Source organism: Spea bombifrons, chromosome 1 (genome assembly GCF_027358695.1).
Source record: "Spea bombifrons isolate aSpeBom1 chromosome 1, aSpeBom1.2.pri, whole genome shotgun sequence".
In the NCBI taxonomy this organism is placed as follows: Eukaryota; Metazoa; Chordata; class Amphibia; order Anura; family Pelobatidae; genus Spea; species Spea bombifrons.
This window is the reverse complement of record NC_071087.1, coordinates 8,245,819-8,265,007: the sequence shown is the minus strand read 5'-3', so window position 1 is coordinate 8,265,007 and position 19,189 is coordinate 8,245,819. Positions and strand designations below refer to the sequence as shown.

At 39.1% G+C, this 19,189-nt stretch overlaps 1 protein-coding gene across 2 annotated transcripts in view; it reads right to left on the bottom strand.

Moving 5' to 3' along the window:
* Positions 1-3,589: 3,589 nt before the first annotated feature.
* CTNNA2 (catenin alpha 2) overlaps positions 3,590-19,189 on the bottom strand; it is a 609,640-nt gene continuing 594,040 nt past the window's right edge. For both annotated transcript variants that reach the window (XM_053458129.1, XM_053458130.1), the window contains one exon: positions 3,590-4,283. In XM_053458129.1, coding sequence (XP_053314104.1) covers positions 3,996-4,283 — 288 coding nt within the window. In that variant the 3' untranslated portion in view covers positions 3,590-3,995. The remainder of the gene's footprint in view (positions 4,284-19,189) is intronic.

Below are 19,189 nucleotides of genomic sequence, written 5' to 3'. Positions count from 1 at the left end.
AGGTGAAAAGACTTAACCAGCTCCATGATGTCATCTTCAGGAAACCAAGATGGTGGCTAGAGGCTGACTTTTTCTAGAACTGATGGAACCCAGACTAAGATGGCAGATGATAATCATGTGTCTCACCTAGAGGCTGTTTTTGGGCTGTTTTTTTTTTGTACTTATAACGTTTTTGTTTAATTTTATTTATCTCTTTTTCCTTTTAATTTAGTAAGCAGCAGAAGACAGGAGTGTGGAATAAGCTTGAAGATAAGTGTTGATGGAGTAGGTTTCTCCCTGCTGTTGATGGCCATGGAACCCCAAAAAAGGAGCTCAGAGACGTATTATCCTATGGTCAAAAGGCAACGTTAGCAATTAAGAAAATTTAGCTCAATAGATATAGAAAAAACAGATACTGTACTGTTTATCTGATTAAGCATTGATTGCATAAGCACAGGATGGAGCTCTTGTATAGCAGTAATCAAGGGACATATTAATTACTCGTTGAGGTATATTATTAAAAGAAAGCCAAAGGGTGATGGTTTCAGAGAGGAGAAGAGATGCAATTACACCAGCTAATCCTGGAAGGTGTAAAGGTCCATGTCTCCTTGATGTGACCAAAATAAAATTGTGTTGAATAAACCCAAGAAAAAAAAGGGGAATGATTGGCCAAGTTTGGTAGCAAATTATAATCGTGTCTGTTTTATTCCTAAATATTTTATTTTTGTCCTTATTACTAAAACAACACACTTGAAGTTCTTGAAGTAGATGATGATAGTGACCAGGGCCAAACTGGCGATGACTGGGCAGCGCCGGCACTTTAAGGCCGGCGGCGGCCTGGTAACATAAGTGCAGCCAAAGGCTGGATATGCATAGCTGCACATTACAGTTTATGCTTTCGTAGTGTGCGGCCGAGCTGGAGCGGCAGATCAACATTCATATGGGGCATTCGCCCGGTGGTGTCCCAAATGGCCAGTCCGGGCCTGACTGTGACAATGGCACGGCAAGACGTCATCACCGGACCCAACCATAAAGCAGAAAAACACTCAAAACATGGTGATTCATGCAAATTTATACCTGCAAGGAAGCAGGTAAGTAACCAAGTTGCATTTCCCAGTGATACTCTGCTTGGATACCGGCCGGTGAGGGTTGACAAGGAGAGCAATGGGATATCTTTTTTTTTACATTTTGGGGCACCTCCTGAAAATTCTTTCTTTGCGGTGGTGTATTTTTTTTTTTTTTTTGAAACGTAAATTAAATTTATATTCTATAACGAGAACTGCAACAGGGGTACACTTCTCTAATAAATTATGCATTTTACCGTTTACTTTTAATAAGCCAAAGCAAAGACGTTTTGTGTTTATTTAGTATTAGACCATTTTTAATAAGGCTGTTTTCGAACGTGTGATATTAAATTAATAATCAAGTTGAGGACTTTCTGATTATGAATGTTTGTTCTTTTGAACATGGCAAACCATCTCTCAAAATTACTTTGTGGAAAACAAAGTCAGCTTTACTGGAAGTACTTAATTAAATAATTGTTCTAATATCTATTTATCTATCTACGAGAATGTGTGTGCGTACATATATATATTGTATCATTTTAGTTGTACTTAATTGTATTTTAATTTTCTTTGTTTTATTTACGGAAAATTGCGTTCTAAGGAAAGGCCCTACTTTTTCTATTAAAATGCTATTTTAGAATTTTTTGTTATTTTTTTTTTTTAATGATATGTACGACATATACCTTTGGAAGGGGGCATTGCCAAAACAGCCCAGCGAAATCTCAGCACTAAAACACTTTGTGGAAGTTTGCAATAACTTTCACCCCACAAACTTCATAATGCATTAGGAAACGTCAACCGAGCCAAGTTCCTCCTATAAAAAAAAAGCCTGATTGTCCTTGTGTAATGGGGAGCCCCACCAGTGAGGTCACGAAGTGAAGAAATCTCTCTCATATAACTATATTCCTTGTAATGAGCCACCTTAACTATTGCCACAAGAGAAGCTCATTGCGGTGGAAGTCCAGACAATGGAAATCCCAGCTCTCTTACAAGCTTCAGCTTTAGTGAATAAACCAAAGCAACTAGTAGAAGAAGGGAGGTATAATCTAATGAATATGATGTTTAATTAAACTGTAGGTAGAAAAATAAATAATTACAACAAAAAAAGGGTTAATGACTTTATTGAGTTACAGGATACAAAGGCATAATAGATAGCAGTATTCCAAGCTACTGACCTTTAATTCGAGAGCAATGAGTGAGGGCGAGCAGCACACTATGCTTTACGCCTCCTGAAACTCAAAGGGTTAAGCTTTCACAATGATATTTTTTTATTTAGGTATTTATTCGTTAATTTCATACCGACACACGATCCACCATCAAGTCAAATCGAAAAAAAAAAAAAAGTTTAAATATTAATAAGGGAAATTCAGTCACATAATTCTTCAATTCACTCCAACATTACATATGTAACTTAGCTAGTTAGGTTATCGTTTGGCGCGGGGGGGGTTAATTGCTAACATACAAGATGTTAAATAACACATTAGAACATAAAGAACATAATAACACAATAAGAAGAAAGGGCTTTTGTTGCGTTCTTTATGAAAAAGCCGCGTACTAGAACTAGAACGTAAGAACGGAATTTCGCGGCCGTCGCCCGACACACACGTTAGGCGAATAACGATTTTTGCACGGATTCAAAAGCATTAGAAGCTGTAGTATGGCCTATCGTTACAACGTCTTCGCCGTCGAACACACCTGCCAACAGAACGTATCCTGCATGCAGAAAATATCGGCTAAGAACAATAATATAATAATTATTATTTTAATAAAACCAATTAATAGTAGCCAATTTAACTACTCATTTGCCGTGATCTTTAAGCTTTGGGGGAGGGGGGGGGGAGACTGAATGTATCGTCCTTTGAGCTCCAGAAGTGAGTAATTTAACACATTGCTTTATACTACAGGCAATGTTTATTAATTTCAGGGACAGAGGGCGGCAAACTATTATTAAAACAGTAAAAATGGGGTGTTAGGTATGGCCCAATCCAAAAATGTATACTGTTCCTTTAAAAAAGGGATGCTGCTAATTCATTGATCGAGCATGACCCACCATAAGTTAATTATACTTAAATTATACTTTAATTATTATATAAAAATAACCATTAAGACTCCCTTCCTCAAACTTTATCAATGACAATGTTTATTTTAATTTAGTTTGTTTGAAACGAGGATAAATGTTAGATTTAATGCAACTTTACTGAGAGGGCAGTAGATTGGTTGAACAGCCACCCTGGATTTGTGGTACTGCAACAGAATTAAACATGCATGGGACGGGCATATGGCTCCTAAATCTAAGACGAGACCAACGACTAATTAAGCTTAAATTTTTTAAGCCGGGGGGGGGGGAGACTAGAAGGGTCAAAAGGCAAGATAATAGAGAGTTGTTTTGTTGTTTTTAGGGACCTTGAATGGCAATTAAGTTAAGTCATAATCCCTAGATAACTATAAATATCGGATTAAGCAGTTAAAAATGTGATATTTTTTTTCTTTCCTCCTCAATCGTACCCTAAAGCATTAATATTATTATTATATTAATTTATTATATTATTATATTAAGGGGACCCATCACAAATATGCCTTAATGGATATTCATTAGCATACCATGTACTATTTTATATTTTTGTTCACCTCTCTTTATTATCCTTTCTACTGATTCCTTTAAAATGTACATATGGACAACGTAGATTTGGGACAAAAACCTTACGAAAACAGTAAAAGCATTAGTTATCGACTCTGGAGCTCAAAAGATTACTATTTTAATAGCAGTCAATGTATTTGCTTGATTGCAAATGTATAGCAACCCCAATAAAATTGCAGTTTAGCATGCACGAAAATGGACACCGCTAAGATTTTGGTACATGCCAGACGCCTACAAGTCGGCAGGTATGCATACAAAGTGACTTAAAAAAAAAGAGAGATAGAGAAAGCAAAACCGTATTAAAGCCTAGTATTTTAGAATGAATCCATTGCTTTAAATTCGCTAAGAGCTTGTACTGGAGAGATGTGCTTCTTTTGGGAGCCTCTCCTTACTCGGGTTTGATATTCCTCGGGTTTTTCTCTCTTCACTAATGGTTTCTTCTCGGGAGCCTTCATCTTCCAAGACACGACAGGGGAGTTCACAGCAGCCGTACCGTAGACCTTTTGGTACTTGGTAGATGCGACGTAGGATGCTTTAACCGTTAGGACTACGGCGTTCATCAGGTTCTTGGCCGCCTGAATCAAAGACGTGGCGCTATCCAGCTGCAGGGATATAGGGAAAAAATAAGAACACTTCTAAGTTATAATTGTTCATCTCTTCAGCAAATTAATCCACAGCAATAGCCAGATACTAACTCGTAATCATGGACTTTGACTGCCCCGTTCTCTCCATTTAATCTAACAGGAAGTTTTTCCTGTTGTAAAGACTCAAACTTCAATCAGTCCTGAGTCTTAGATTCCTGGGAGGCTGTTCCCCATATCTACCACCCCCCAAGTAAAGTCAAAAGTACAAAAAAAACAAAAAACACCCATTACTGAACAAGAGAGGACTTGAATGCAATATAAAGATGTGAGATTTAACACATTCCATTCCAGGAGAAAGTGAACAAGCGTGTTTTCTGCAGGGGTTTTTTGCCACAAAGGGTTAAAGATTTTTTTTTCTTACATAATTTTTCTTAAAGCATATTGATCATAGATATACAGATGTTGTCCTTTTATGGGAATAAAATAACGTATTCAACTTTATTAAACATTATATATATATATATATATATATGTGTGTGTGTGTATTTACCGGTATGTATATATATATATATATATATAGTCCGTAACATTTATTGTTGTTCTATTAAATATTATATTATAGATAATCTTCTGCCCCCACAATAGCAATTATCACATTGCGGCTTATGGTATATATTTACTTTATATGTATTTACATGTTTATAGGTAACGTATAGCGTTAATGTTACAGACATTCACAGGGTCAGATGCTTTAGAAAGCTCCCGGGCTTGTAAATGAAATCATAATAACAGTAAAAAAAACAAAAAACCCGCTAAGAGTTAACGGAAGGTAGGATGCGTTTATGGTAAATAAATGTCAGATTAGTGGGAGGTTGGCGGCTCTGAGATCTCACCCAGAAGATTTGTAGAACTGCATTTAATGCTACTGGAAATCACGCTAGTATTCAAATCGAAAAATGTGTTATGTTTGCATATCAGGACTCTAAATCCAACGTTAGGCTGAAATTAATGTGATTTTTCATGTCTTGGTTCATATTGCCATGAAATTTATCAGAAGGAGTATAAATAAAACAGAAGCCGGCAGTGGCAGAGGAAGAGAATTCCAACAGAGAAAATAAAAATAATAATAATAATAATAAACCCAAGGGTCTGGCAGAAATGTGATGTGTCATGCGTTTATTCCCCCCCAGTTTACTAAAATCATACAGATTAATGGTACAGATGTATACCTCCCAAGTGTCCCTGTTCCCTCCTCTGTGTCCGAATCCCCCAAAATGTCGGGAGGTATGGCAAGAGGCGGGGAGGTGCGGAACGCGGCGTGGTGGTCTGGGCTAAGAAAAACAGTCCAGACCTCCACTGGTTTTATAGTTCCCAGTGTACAGCAACATGAAAACCGGGACTGTTTCCCATTGTAAATCAGACAGCTGGGAGGTATGACGCCAGCCTGAAAACACAGGGGTGTTTTTCTTTTTACAAACAATATACTAGATCATCATCATATATACATGTCTTCAAGTGCTACAGTCTTTTTAAGACAACGGGCGGTCCCTAAACCCATTGAAAACAATGCATTTTGAGTCCGTACATGTACGGGCTTTGTCATTAAGGGGTTAACAAAATATAAGAACGAGAAACCCCCAGAATTTTATTGCCAACCTCGAGGCGCTGGGGACTTAACATTCGCAGCCCGGAGCAATCAGAACGTATAGCCGATCTTTAATTTGCTCCTATATGATTTCCCTCGGCGGATCGATACATCGCCGAGCATTGTTTCAGACAAAGAGCGGGGCTTTAGAGAGCGCGTAGTCAGCCCGGACTAACATCAACAACATCTATTATTACAGTATTGAAAGTAACGGATAAGCAAGGGAAAAAGATGTTCGTAGAGAGTCCGCGTTCTGCAGAATGCGCGAAAAAACGCTAATGACTCGGCTATAATTCTTTGAAGAAATCCAGACATCGAAAGAGTTTTTTTTTTTTTAGACATAAATAAAAGCTACTCTGTAATCCATTAAAGAAGGCCGTGCGCTTTCTAAAACTACAAGACTAATTGAAAAGACATCAATGACGTACCTTCTGAAATCCCTCACTATCTGACACGGAATGCACGTGCGATAACAATTTTGCTCTTCAAGGTTTTATTCTCCTCTTTGATCTTGTCGAAAAGTCAGAAAATTACACCCTCTGAAGTTTCGATATTTTCAGATCTATTGTACGGAATGCATAATGGAAAATTTTGTATTCACGCGCATTCCTTTTTAACAGTATTGGGTTATAGGAGTATAATTTAGATGATTTGGGATTTTCTGTTGTTTTTTTTTCTAGTTTTCTGAATAGATGTGGAAAGTACCTTGCAAAAAATAAATTAGATGATCATGGATTTTAATTTTTTTAAACACACATGTAGAGTGCCTTACATACAAAAAAACAGACAATCTATTTTAATTTTTTTTAAAAAAAAAAAATTTAAACGCACAGGAAGAATTGATTGGCTGACACTCACGTAACAGAAATAATACTGCAGAACCCGCTTTGGAGATAAAATTTGGCAACGCATGATGTAAATATATTAGAAAAAATATCTCAGAAAAGTTCTTAAAAAATCTAAAGGTCAATTTGGCATTTTATTTATATTTCTTAAATTTAATACGGAAATCACAGACAAATAGTTCTTTCTGCGTGTCAATTTAGTATATAATATGGAAAAGAAAAACCCAGAATTCAAAAAAAAATAAAAAAGGTCCAGTCCTGATTGTATGCATGCTAGAAAAACATTATTGTTGCTGCTCATATGGCCAAAAATAAAGTTTCCATTGAGCATGTGCAAGAAGTATACTGAAATATGCTTCCTGTGTTCAGTAGATCAGCTGGGGGAGGAGTTATATGAGACGGAATTCTCATTTTCTAACTCCAATCACTAGAGAATGCCTTCCACTGATGTCATGCAGTAAAATGTTATGGGGTTTAGAATGCCAGAGCGGTCATTCTATTCATTACTGGGAGCACTGGTGGACAAGAGTCATCCTCAGGTCTTGGACACCATGGTTAAGATAAAGTATCTGGAAAACTCAGACTAATGGCGTATGCCAGCTATAGAACAGAATCCTTGAACAATAACCCTTGTAACATAAGTAAAAAAAATCTTATTTTAAATAATGTCATGTGTTTATTATAATTTTGATTTGTCCTTGCTTTGTGTAGCTGCGTATAAATATGCGGGGAGGGGGAGGGGAATCATTTCCAAGTATACATTTTTCTAAATCCACTGTAGCAAGAACATGGTAAACATGATGTCGAGTGAATACCGCTTTGACTTTATTCTTTATAATGTCATCATAAAATGTAAAATATTCTCAAAATGGGAAAGCTGGACGGCCTCCATATGCTGATGCGAGTTCTACGGTTTTCAAGTTGATTCATCTGTTTATGTTTGTTAGAGGAGTGGAAATATGGCAACAATGGAAGCATAATGCACGGCGGTTCAAAAGATAAACCTAAAATATATCACATTATGTAACGCGATGATAACATTTTAATGTCTGTTGGTGTAGCAAACATCCGCAGAGCGTCGGAGAGATTTGGTAAATCAAACTCCGAGAGGCATATCGCTACGCCCTGCGAGACCATCTACCCAAGGACTTCTAGAAGAGAGGGAGATTCCTTGGTCCTCTACGAATGCAACATGTCCCAACATGTACTATCCAATAAAAATCCACATTGCTAAAAATACTGTGCAAGAATATAGTCAGACAGCCTCTGTATTACTTACATTTGTGCATAATGCATAGTCGACATTTTTGGGGGGCCGAGCGGTTCAGGCTCACTCGTGCCGCACTCATTCCTCGTTTCGCACAGACCCCACAAACTTAAAGGCATGTTCCAACTTTTTTTCTACCTACTTTCATCAACGTCTCGGCTGCAAAAGGTTGTGAGGCTGGATGGCGGCAGTATTTATTTAGTTAATGCATTCTAATATAAAACCTATAGATTGTATACGTACCATATCTGAAAGATAACAGGAAAAAGGATTGGTAATTGCGTTGGAACACCACTTCACCTACCACAAAAGTAAACGGATCTGTGGGCCAGCTATAAAGCCAAGCCAATGAAACCAAGTCCGTTGATACTTCTCCTGCAGCCCCTCCACGGAGTTGCTTCACTCCGAGGAGCCATTCCCTAAAAGAGGCTCATCCCAATGTAGGGGACAAGAGCCTTGGCAGCTGACAGTAGGTGTCGGACCATTGACTGTTTATATTGGGGAATACCTAAAGTATTGTGACGGAGAAGAAAAAATACTGGAGAGAAGGGAGTGGGTTTATCGGTGATGCTGGGTGATGTACAGTGGATTTGCTTCCAGAAGTCTTAAATTTGGGGCTTTGTCACCATATATGGAGCAGGAAAGCTTGGCAGATGACCACATCTCCAGCAGGTGTTTAACATGTCTGGGTGGTATCGAGACGCCACGGAGGGTGTTCTATACCAGTGAGCCATTAGTTTGTAGGACATTGCTTGGGTTCTATTGCTTATGGATCACTGGTGTGTAGGGCAAAAGATTTTTCCCAGCTGTATTGGAGTGAGGGATGTCTCCAAGGCTCCCAACAAAACTGTGGGTGGAAAGCCTTCACCAGGAGTTTATAGAGGAGGGCTACGCCATGATTAGGGAGGATATCTGCTAGGCATAGATCCTCAAATCATGTAAGGTTACTGGTCAGTTGGTGTCAGCTGGGGAATAGATCGGAGGAACTTGCAGAGTTGGAAATATTTAAATCTCTCCAGTGGGGGGGGGGAGTCTATTAACATGTCTAATTGTTTAAGAATTCTTATTTTACGGCATTTTATCACATGTGCCCAGAACCTCTACTGTACGTCACAATTGAGAAAGCCACTCACATGTTTTAGTTGGAGACAGAACACCCACGCTGGTCAAATATGTTAACAATTATGTTTCTCATTTACGAATACAACATAAAAAGAGGTCATCTTAGCGTTGGCATAATGAGATTCCTAAAGTATCTAAAATGTCTCCGGTAAAGTAGCACAGAAGTGAATTATTATTTTTAGGAACGCGTTGGCTTAGTTTCTAAGAAATGAAGCCCTGGGGAAAACAGGTTCCTAACACTAACCCACACTGTATGAACCAGAACCGAGACACTACTTCAGATTTATTGCATTTGTCACATGGCATATGACATCATCATCCAGCAAAAAAAAAAGGAAAGAAGCGGTCAAAAAGTATAGTAAATCAAGAGTTCTTTCTGGAGCAATTGGTTAGATACTAACGCAGCATCGTTGCTGATTACCACATCTGGAAATATTAATATTATCTCCCAACTTTCTCTCTGTAGCAGGGACAGTCTCTCTTTTGGCCCCCTCTCTCTCTTTTCCTTCCCCTAATGTCTATTGTTTCTAGGAGCTCAGAATGTTTGCGGTATGAGGGTATCACAGGGTTCTACAGCCTTAAAAGTCCTATTAACCTCTAAAGATACACCAGGAGATATGTTCTTATATTAAATTATGTAAATCCAGCACATTATCCTTCTTAGCCCATAAAAAGTTGGCAGGTATATATATATATATATATATATACTGTATAGTCTTCCTTAATCTCCTACCCTTCTAAATTTTGAAGAAGGCTTCTAACCTACAAGACAATGCCCCAAGATCTCATGGACCAGGAAAAGACGAGTAGACTTGAATGGAAAGAGGATGACCCTGGAATAGGACGAGCAATTTTTGGAGGGACAGATATAAGTAGGAGTGCTTTGACGGATTAGGGCGCAGACGGGGCTTTGCGCCACTCGCTCTTGCTCTTAGAGTAATAGCCATAGTACAGTAAGGACATTGTGTTACTGTTAAATGCAGCATGGTGGCAAGGGGACAATTGCCCCCCTGGCCTGCCGGGATTGACGCTTTATTGTGTATTTTACTTGCACTTCCACACATAGCCACTAGGATGCCAATCGTAATATGGGCTTTAAAGAAATTTACTCATTGACTGGATCTTTTCTGTGTTCCATTTATGCATTCCCTTTCTGCTAATGGGTTTTAGACCATATTAAACAGCTCACATTAGGCGTTCTTGGCTTGCTTCATTACTGGGACCCCTGGAAGGAATTGCACCCCTCCCCCCCAGGTTAAATTTGCCACTAACCGCAGACAATCAGACTGAGAGGCTTTTTTTAAAGGGTATTTGCAGTGTTTAAAAGTCGCCTTCAATTTATTGGGAAACTAACGTCTTCTTTTTATTTCAATGCAAACCTTGAAGCTTTTCCAGCCACGTTTTAGAGCAAGCGTCTCTCGAGCGGCACGCATCAGACTTAAGCAAACACTTAAACACCGGCCTAGCGTAATTTTTCTCAAAACGATCAAATCGGCTCGGCATTCAGCGTGTACAATATACGCCGGAAAAGGACCATTATTTTGTATAATTTGTGTTATTTCAGTAATAAAAAACATTTTCCATTTTTTTCCCCACAACCTATAACCGGCTCTCGTTGGGTTTCATAATGCTCGGTAAACACTTCAGCTGGATAACATTTTTTATCGGGTATAAGTGTACGCTCATATATTACTTAACATCAAGAACATTGCTTGTGTGCAAAAACACTGCTAATTGCCGTAGTTTTTTTAACACCTGTATAGTGATGAAAACCTACGCCCAGGGGGATTTCCGCTGTAAATACATTATTTTATTTTTCTACGATAAAATGTAATTATAGTCAGTGATTAAATAAATGCGGACACGTAAATAATATATAAGAGTATCGATGTGCTCTGTTATTCTATGGTTTGAGGAAGTGGCGTCTTATCTATAGGGTCTAGGGTAGGTATTTAATAACGTCCATCACCGGTCTTCTACACTCCTTGGGCTTTCTTTACGATTAAAAGTGCACTTTTGATGTACATCAGGTATACCTGAGAGGGGCATTTGGGGTATTATTTGCGTATCGTGGCTACTTTCCACAAACCCTACATTTGTTAATCCTATACATTCCATAGAGATTAAAATAAAAAATGTGAATATGTATTAAAACTTGCCTTTTGGGCATACCGTGGGAGCAGCCATTTTAAGTACTTGATTTCAAAGTCTGTATGATTATTCCTCCCCCTTTTAAGGGAAACTCCGGCCATCATATGCACTTAAATGTATACAGTAGCTACATGGTCTCTTTAAATTTTCATGATATTCTACGGAATCCCCCCATATGTGTTTGCCCCTTTTTTCCACCCCCAACTATTTTATAAGCGGGGAAAATGCTGGAAAGGCCACAATGAGGGATCCCATTTTACCTCTAGAAGGGTTAGTGAATCGGGCTCTGCTCTAGACTTCTGGTTTTATCAAGCCGAACTGCAAGGGATTTTCTTTATTCCCTTAAATTTCTTGCCAACAAATGCAATTTAGTCTCTGGGATTTACAATATAATCAGGCCCGGACTGGCCATTGGCTGACGGTGTTCCCCATACTCGCTGGAGCGGCAGGTGAGGTGCAGTAGTGTGTACACGCCGGCTGGATATGTGAGCATAAAACATAACGAGCAGCCGTGATTATTCATCCCTCAGAAGAACTGACGCCATGAGTTGGCCAACAGCCTTAAAGTGCCAGGTGCCCCGCCATCGCTAGTCTGGCCCTGAATATAATAATATCACGATCAAACACTATCACATATCGCACATGTGGCCCCTACATGATCACAGAAAATAAATCTGAGCTTCCAGCAGGGGGGAGCCCCAAGTAATCAAGGGCCCAACTCCCAGTCTCTTCAGCCACTACCCATCAGTAATCCTTCTCTGGATAAGCCTTGCCAGCCTACCAAAGTTAAAACTTTTCTTTCTGCATATATATAATGCAGATTATTTGGTGTAAAGCCATTAATACATCACTACATGAACTAATGTCATTTATTTTGGATATTATAAATAAAACAGTTATTAGTGATTACCTAGCTTACTGAAGAAAACAAATATATATATATATATATATATATATATATATATTGCCTATAATACACTATATTAATTCAAGTTCAAGCAGAAATATTCCTCCTGCAAAAAAAAATAAAATATAATATATATATGTGTGTGTGTGTGTGTTCTTACGCATTCTTTTATAACGCACCGTAGCGATATACAATATCTATCGTTTAATATAAATATATATCTTTAAGTAGCTGCATCTGACCCATTTTTCCACTGGGTGTCTGAGAAAACGAAGCCTAATTGCACGATACCGAGACATGACGACGGGCACGTACAATTGTTCTGATCTGCAGCTGAAAGGCAGTTATGCGCGAACGTGCATTAATGCCAAATCTCACATTAAATCAAATTAGGATCTCTGTGCCTCTGTACCGTTGTGGCTCTGTTAGACTTTCATTCATAATCCCCCTTGCCCCTCACATCGTAGTCTGTTGACGGTTCCCTCTGCCGGTAGATGGCAGTGCTATAAAAGTCCTTAACTTTACATAGTCTATCGACATTATAGCAAACACTGTACTTTTGCAAAAATCAAGAAACATATATCCTTTCTATGTACAATAAAAATTCTATTATAAATTCTACTAGTCTACCGCCTTAAGTTATATGCGATTTTTCAATGCGCGGACCCGGCGAATGAATGATACCTGTTATGAAGTCAGTGTTCCGGAAGATGTCATAATAGAATAATATTAGTTTTATAGCGCTACACTTCCAAAGGTTTTCTGTTTGATCAATGCTGGTAATAATATCCTCTATGCCCCTGTTATTTGCAATTTTACTAAAAGCAGCGTTATGGATATTTTTATTGTATAACCACATTTTGCAAATATCGGATATTACCGGTATACTCCATGTCATAGCCGGAACGTAAATTGTGTTTATATTTTAAATGATATACTGTTTCAAACCTCTGTTAATGTATTCGGTGCCAAGCAGAGCTCATGCAGTATCAGCAGGGAGGATTTTCAGCAGGGTCATGTCCATACCTGGGAGCTACCTGGATTTCACCATTACCTGGCCTCCTGGTCATGCCCAGTTGGCGAATTGGTTCCTTCTAACGACAACCTGGCAAGACAGCCATCAATAACTTTCCCTAAAACCCAGATCGAGAATCCTCAGCATGCAAACTGAGTGATGGCCCAAACTTGGCTGTGCTGGTCAGAGATGCATTTACCATACATGCTACCCAGGCCTGTCCTAGGACAGCGCCCCCCCCAGCCTTTCCTGCATTAGAAGTTGCACTGTGCCTTTAAGACACAGAGGGTCGGGATATGACATCATATCCCAGTGCTCCGTGTCTTGAAGACACATAGCCCATTTCTAATGTAGTCTATAAAGGCTGTGCGGAGATCAATGTACCCGTCCCATTGAGCAGCGGGACCCCGAGGAGCTTGATCACCTAAGAGGCCTAGGCCACGGTACGTCACTGGTGCTAGTACATTTACATATAAAATGTTGGCTGTCCTAAGTATCCCAATTATTTCCTGTAATAATACATCCCAAAACATGTGTGGCAGAAATCATGCTCATTGTGCATTGTCCAGATGTCTCTAAGGCACATTTGCCGAAAGGACTAGTCATTAATCCAGTTCTAGTCATTACCAACATATCACATGGTGCTCTCTCATTATAGATGGGATAAAAATGCCACCACATCTTCATATTTGTACAGAGATATGCAACTTAAATGTGTGATCAACATGACTGCAACGTCACTCATCTATAGTCTAATGCTCAGGGCCGTCCCAAGACTTAATGTCTAGAAACATAGAATTTGATGGCAGTCATTGGTCTCGTCTTAGATTCAGGAGCCATATGCCGATCTCATGCATGTTTAAATCCCCTCAATCTATTAACCACATTCTCAAGTAGTTTAGAATGTTTAGCTTTAGTGTTTTGTTTTGTTTATTCTATATTCCATCCTTTTTAACTAGCTTTAAACAAAGCTGTGTCCTTTCCCCTGCTACCCTTTGTACAGCGCTGCAGAATATGACCGTACGATAAAAATAAAATAAATAATAGTAATACAGAAGGAAAGTTTCATTGCTTCTTTTCTTTTATGTTGCTTTTGCATGCAAGTCACAAAGTGGATAAAGGTAAAGTTCATTTAGCGAGATATTGTGGTGGTCGATCGACTTCTAATGTTTGCAGCATAGCTGGCAACAGCCCCTAATTTGCAAGGGCAGTCCTGAAAGTCAGGCTTGTCCTTCAGTATGTCTAAAATATAGCTTTCAGCGATGCCCTCCAGACCTCTCAAGTAATGCAAGCAGCAGAGCGTTTCCAGATTTTATTTCCTAAAAACAAAAGCGAAACACTCCGTATTTCTACATCCTACGGTGTTAATTGAATCTCGCAGTCTCTCTCCGCTTAATTCCTCAACTTGGCCAGCAGCGATGGTCAATATCAATAAACCCCGGTAATTAGCAGAGCTGGACGCATTTCGGAGATCGGCCCCAACTTATATTATGTCATTTCCAACATCCCGCAGTAAAGACAGAAGTTATCATACTGTTGGTATTTTCAGATCCTCTGTGTTTATTATAAAGCGCGCGTCGGAAGCTCCGGATTTTTGTAAACCCGGTAATTTGCGTCTGTTGTTTTCTCAATGGACTCGGAGTGGCACAGATCTCCTTAAATGTTTAATTCATTCAGGTAGGTAGCGCTTCATAGTTGGCCAGTCCACTGATTAATTATATTCATTTGCATTTTTTCAATTATAGGTAAGCAAACCACAGAGATTCCCCGGGCGCACTGAATTTTATTCGACATTTTAAAATTAATATTATTTTTCCAATACAGATTTCTTTTAAAAAAAAATAAAAAAATATTAAAAAAATAAAAATAAGAATTTATTTATTGGCGCCGGTCACGGATTCACACATAAAAAAGATGCAGAAGTTAAGCTTTCATGCGGACCACCAGAAAACGACTGCATCGCATTACAATGGTCCCATTAATTTCAACAATGGCAGCGTGCAAATTTGACTCAAATTTAAATCATTGATTGAACGCCCGAGCTTTACTTGTGTTGGAAATAATTGAGCAATAAAAGATGCGGATGGCATATGTACTTGTATGAATTGAAGAACAAACATTATTACATTTCATAAACAATGAAAAAGAGTCGAGATGATTAATTGGAGCGAGCTGGGCAGATATTGGGAGATGTTATTCAAGGAAGGAGTTAGGACTATATAAATCTGAATTAAAAATCTTTTTCTGCCCTTTAGATTGGTCACGGCTTGGATCCGGCTCAAACAGTTGCAAATTGCTTATCCCTGCCAAGATGTGCAGCAGGAAAACAACATTTCGCCACCTGGCAGAGTGAGCGACAAGCCAAGAGGAGGTTCTCCATTCAACCAAATGTCTGCACGACCTCCATTATAGCAGAAATAATAGGGAATGAAGAGACAGGGCGAGCTTAAAGGGAAAGTATCATGGAAGAATGAATATTTTTTGATGTACGCAAAGAAAATTGGGCTTTTGGTTTGTATTCACCCAATTTTATGTAGCAGGCATGGAGTAGCCATCTGGAAAACTGGGCAAATGTCCGATGGGCCGGCGCCATATGGCATGGGCCACCTACCGTTACTGTTGCTCACGTGGCAGACTCGGCACTTTAATGTCCGTCCAATGGCTGGATAGACCGGCCACATGCTACACAAATGTAAGAGCGTAGGGTATGGCATTTAGCGGCTAATGAAGGTCCTTCACCTGATTAAAGCAGCCGAAAAGTGGCAGAAAAGTGAAATCAAGGGCAGGGGCTTGCTGCGCACGAGCACGGGGGTCTGAACACTGACTCCATCTACAGCGTTCATCAAGAAAGCATTGGAGCTGACTGAAGGTGAGTATATCATGTGCAGGAAAATATGTTGGGCCAAACACATCTCCTGTACGCGGAATAGCTGGAGAGCAGGGGAATGGTCCCCGGCATCAGTTTTGTTTATACGTGTGTGTGTATAATGTAAGAAAGTACAAGGTCATATTTTACAACTGACATAAATGGCATTCTGTCTACGGAATATTGATGAAAGGTTAAGTCAACTTCCTAGCATTTCAACTATGAAAATTAGATCTGAAAGGAAATTTTCCAAGGCCTGACCTTGGCAAGAGAATATCCTCACGGCAATCTTAAGGAAGATTATTTATATTGCATAATTGGGACACATCACAATGCAGGCTGTACAGATGACAATCAAGCGTAGGATCAATCAACGTATCGATCCAACATAATGCCGCTGATGGTTGCACGAGTGGCCTCGCCAATAATAAATGAGGACAGACTCGGTCCTGCTGTATTTCCAGAATTTCGAAATCTTAAGAGAAAAGTTGTCCGTTGGCTCCAATTAAGCAGCTAAAGGAACCCTTCCAATTATACATGTTCTCCTACTACAATCATCATTAGATACAGCCACGAGCTTGAGTCAGCCATATTTTCTGTTCTGTATTTCATCAGTCTGAATCGCCTTCGTCTCTTTTCGTTTTCATTACTGACATCTTATCATTTCCTTTTACTTTTTTTTCTTCCTCTGTTCTCAACTTACAATTTTTGGCCTTTGATAAGGTCACCGACTGTTCCACACAGAATACTTACAGTGTATTTTAATGGTCCATTAAAGTTCGTCCATTGTGTCTCGAAGCTTAAATAACCTTTGATGGCGATAGCTTCAGGTAGAACAGAAGGTACAGAAAGGTAACTTCACTCATATTTCTGAGTAATTGTCAGCGGATAATTACTTCTCCTGTTCATCTAATCATTTTTACACTTTTATTTGTTATTCGGTAAGTTACCAGGAAGACATAAGCCAATGCAAATAGCCTTATGGAGCCTCTTCTAATTGGGACGGGAAACATGTTCTTCTCAAGTGGAAAAAAAGAAAGAGCTTTTTAAGATTATCACAACTAGTACAGAACATTTAGTAATGCACTAATTGCAAACACTTATTAGAATCATAATACTCTATTTAAAATGCAGACCTAATCTGTTGCCATGCTAATAAATATTCCCAGCAAAATCCACCAAGAGAAAAGGAAAACAAAAGCCGTCTGCTTGTTGTGTCTAATTTACTATGTGCTAGAGACTATGAAAGTAAATATGAAAAATAAAGGAAAATGGTAAAAAAAAAAAAGGGTGATCGAGAGTTTCTTACACATTTCCCAGTTATTTTGGAAGTAAAATACAAGTGGCTTCTATATGTAATATGGCGGCAAAAAATTATTTTTGTAGCAAGGAAAAATATGAAAAAAAGTAAATAAAACATTACTAATGGCCAGGGAAAATTTTTGTTTTAGAGGAGGTGGTTTGAGGGGGGACTAGGAGACAAGGCTTCACCAAGACTTCTACTGTGACCTCTTGAGCTATTGCTTGTTATTTATGTGATTGGGTTAAACATGGCGTCCTTCTTTCCTAGGGGCTCACGATGTATACTGGTTATGTAAAGGAGGGAGAGAGGGATTTGGGTCCCATTGAGGGACTGGACGTGTCTAGTAGCATTGTTTCGTCCCAAGTGTTTTGTGTATTAGGTTTTGATAATGCCCGTTGATGTTGACAGAGAAAAGCATCCCTCTCCCTCAACATTGGTGGTCCAAGAACGAGATACCTCAATTGGAGGAGGTGTAGATGGAGGAGGTCAGATCTAGAGGTTGAGTAGGATGGAGTCAGATGCAAGGCCAGGGTAGGGCAAACATATCCCCATACACGGCTTAGCTATGTTGTAAAGTGGCCGGGTGGCTGGTCAGGAATATGATCTGGTACTGGACTAGGAAAGGTGAGATATATATATATATATATGGCAGGGCATTCATGTGTAAAGCGTCCTTAAAGAAGTGGGGATTTGCATTAACCTCACTGACTTATTCTTCCCCATTAAGATTTCTCTTTGCCTATTCTTGCCGATTGTTGTTGGGAGCCTTTGTAAGTATGAGTGAGGAGAAGGGACAGTAAATCGATGACATAATGCTAGTTGGGTCACTTCCCGCCACAGATCTCAGTTTCTGTCTGGTAGAATTTGAAACTAACTCAAAAATAAGTATATTGATTAACCAAAAATAAAAGGTATATTAGATTTAATAAACAAATGTAGCTTTATTTTTAACAAAAATTGCCTGTTTTGTGCATTTATACCAATCAACAAAAATGAGGGTGATCTCTGACGAAACTGCCGAAAATAAAATGCAAAAGTGACGAAAACACGTTTATTCGTTACCACGTGTAGCTGCTGCCATTACAAGGCGTTTTGGCACCCGTTGATGAGGTAAAGTGGGAGGGACTTGTGTAAGAGGGTAAATATCAATGACTGATAGGTAGAAATAGCCCCAAAAATGGGGCGTGGTTATGATCATCATTGATGGTTATGGCTGTGATTGATGGGTCCAGCAACTTGCAGAAGTTTTTCGTTACTTTTTTCCCACTCTGGCCAATCAGCATTTACAAGGGGAGGGACAAGCATTAGATATATAAGTGTACTGACGCCATTTTAACGTGTCAGTAGCAGCGGTTACAGACTGATGGGAGTTGGAGTGTAAGACGGTGACAGTTAGGTTAGCGGAGGCTGAGATGGATGCTCATTACTCATATACAATACTGCGAGTTAATAGTTTATTTTGGTGCACAAAATGTCCTGTTCTGTGGTGGATTTGAGAAGCTGTAGTGACTGCTGTAGTGATTACAGGGGCTGCGGCAGACATTTTTTTCCCCAGTTCCTGAGTGGAGTTTGATGAAGACGGTCGGCCATTTATTCTGCCGGCCAAACCTGTAATTTGTCAATTTTTTATTATCTCTCTATCATATCATCTATTATGCCTTATTGATAAATAAATATTGGTGACAATATATATATATATATATATATATATATATATATACAGAGCCGGCCTTAGGTGTTCCGGCGCCCTGTGCGAACTACTCCTATGGCGCCCCCCCTCACTACCCCCCCTCTGCCCCTTCA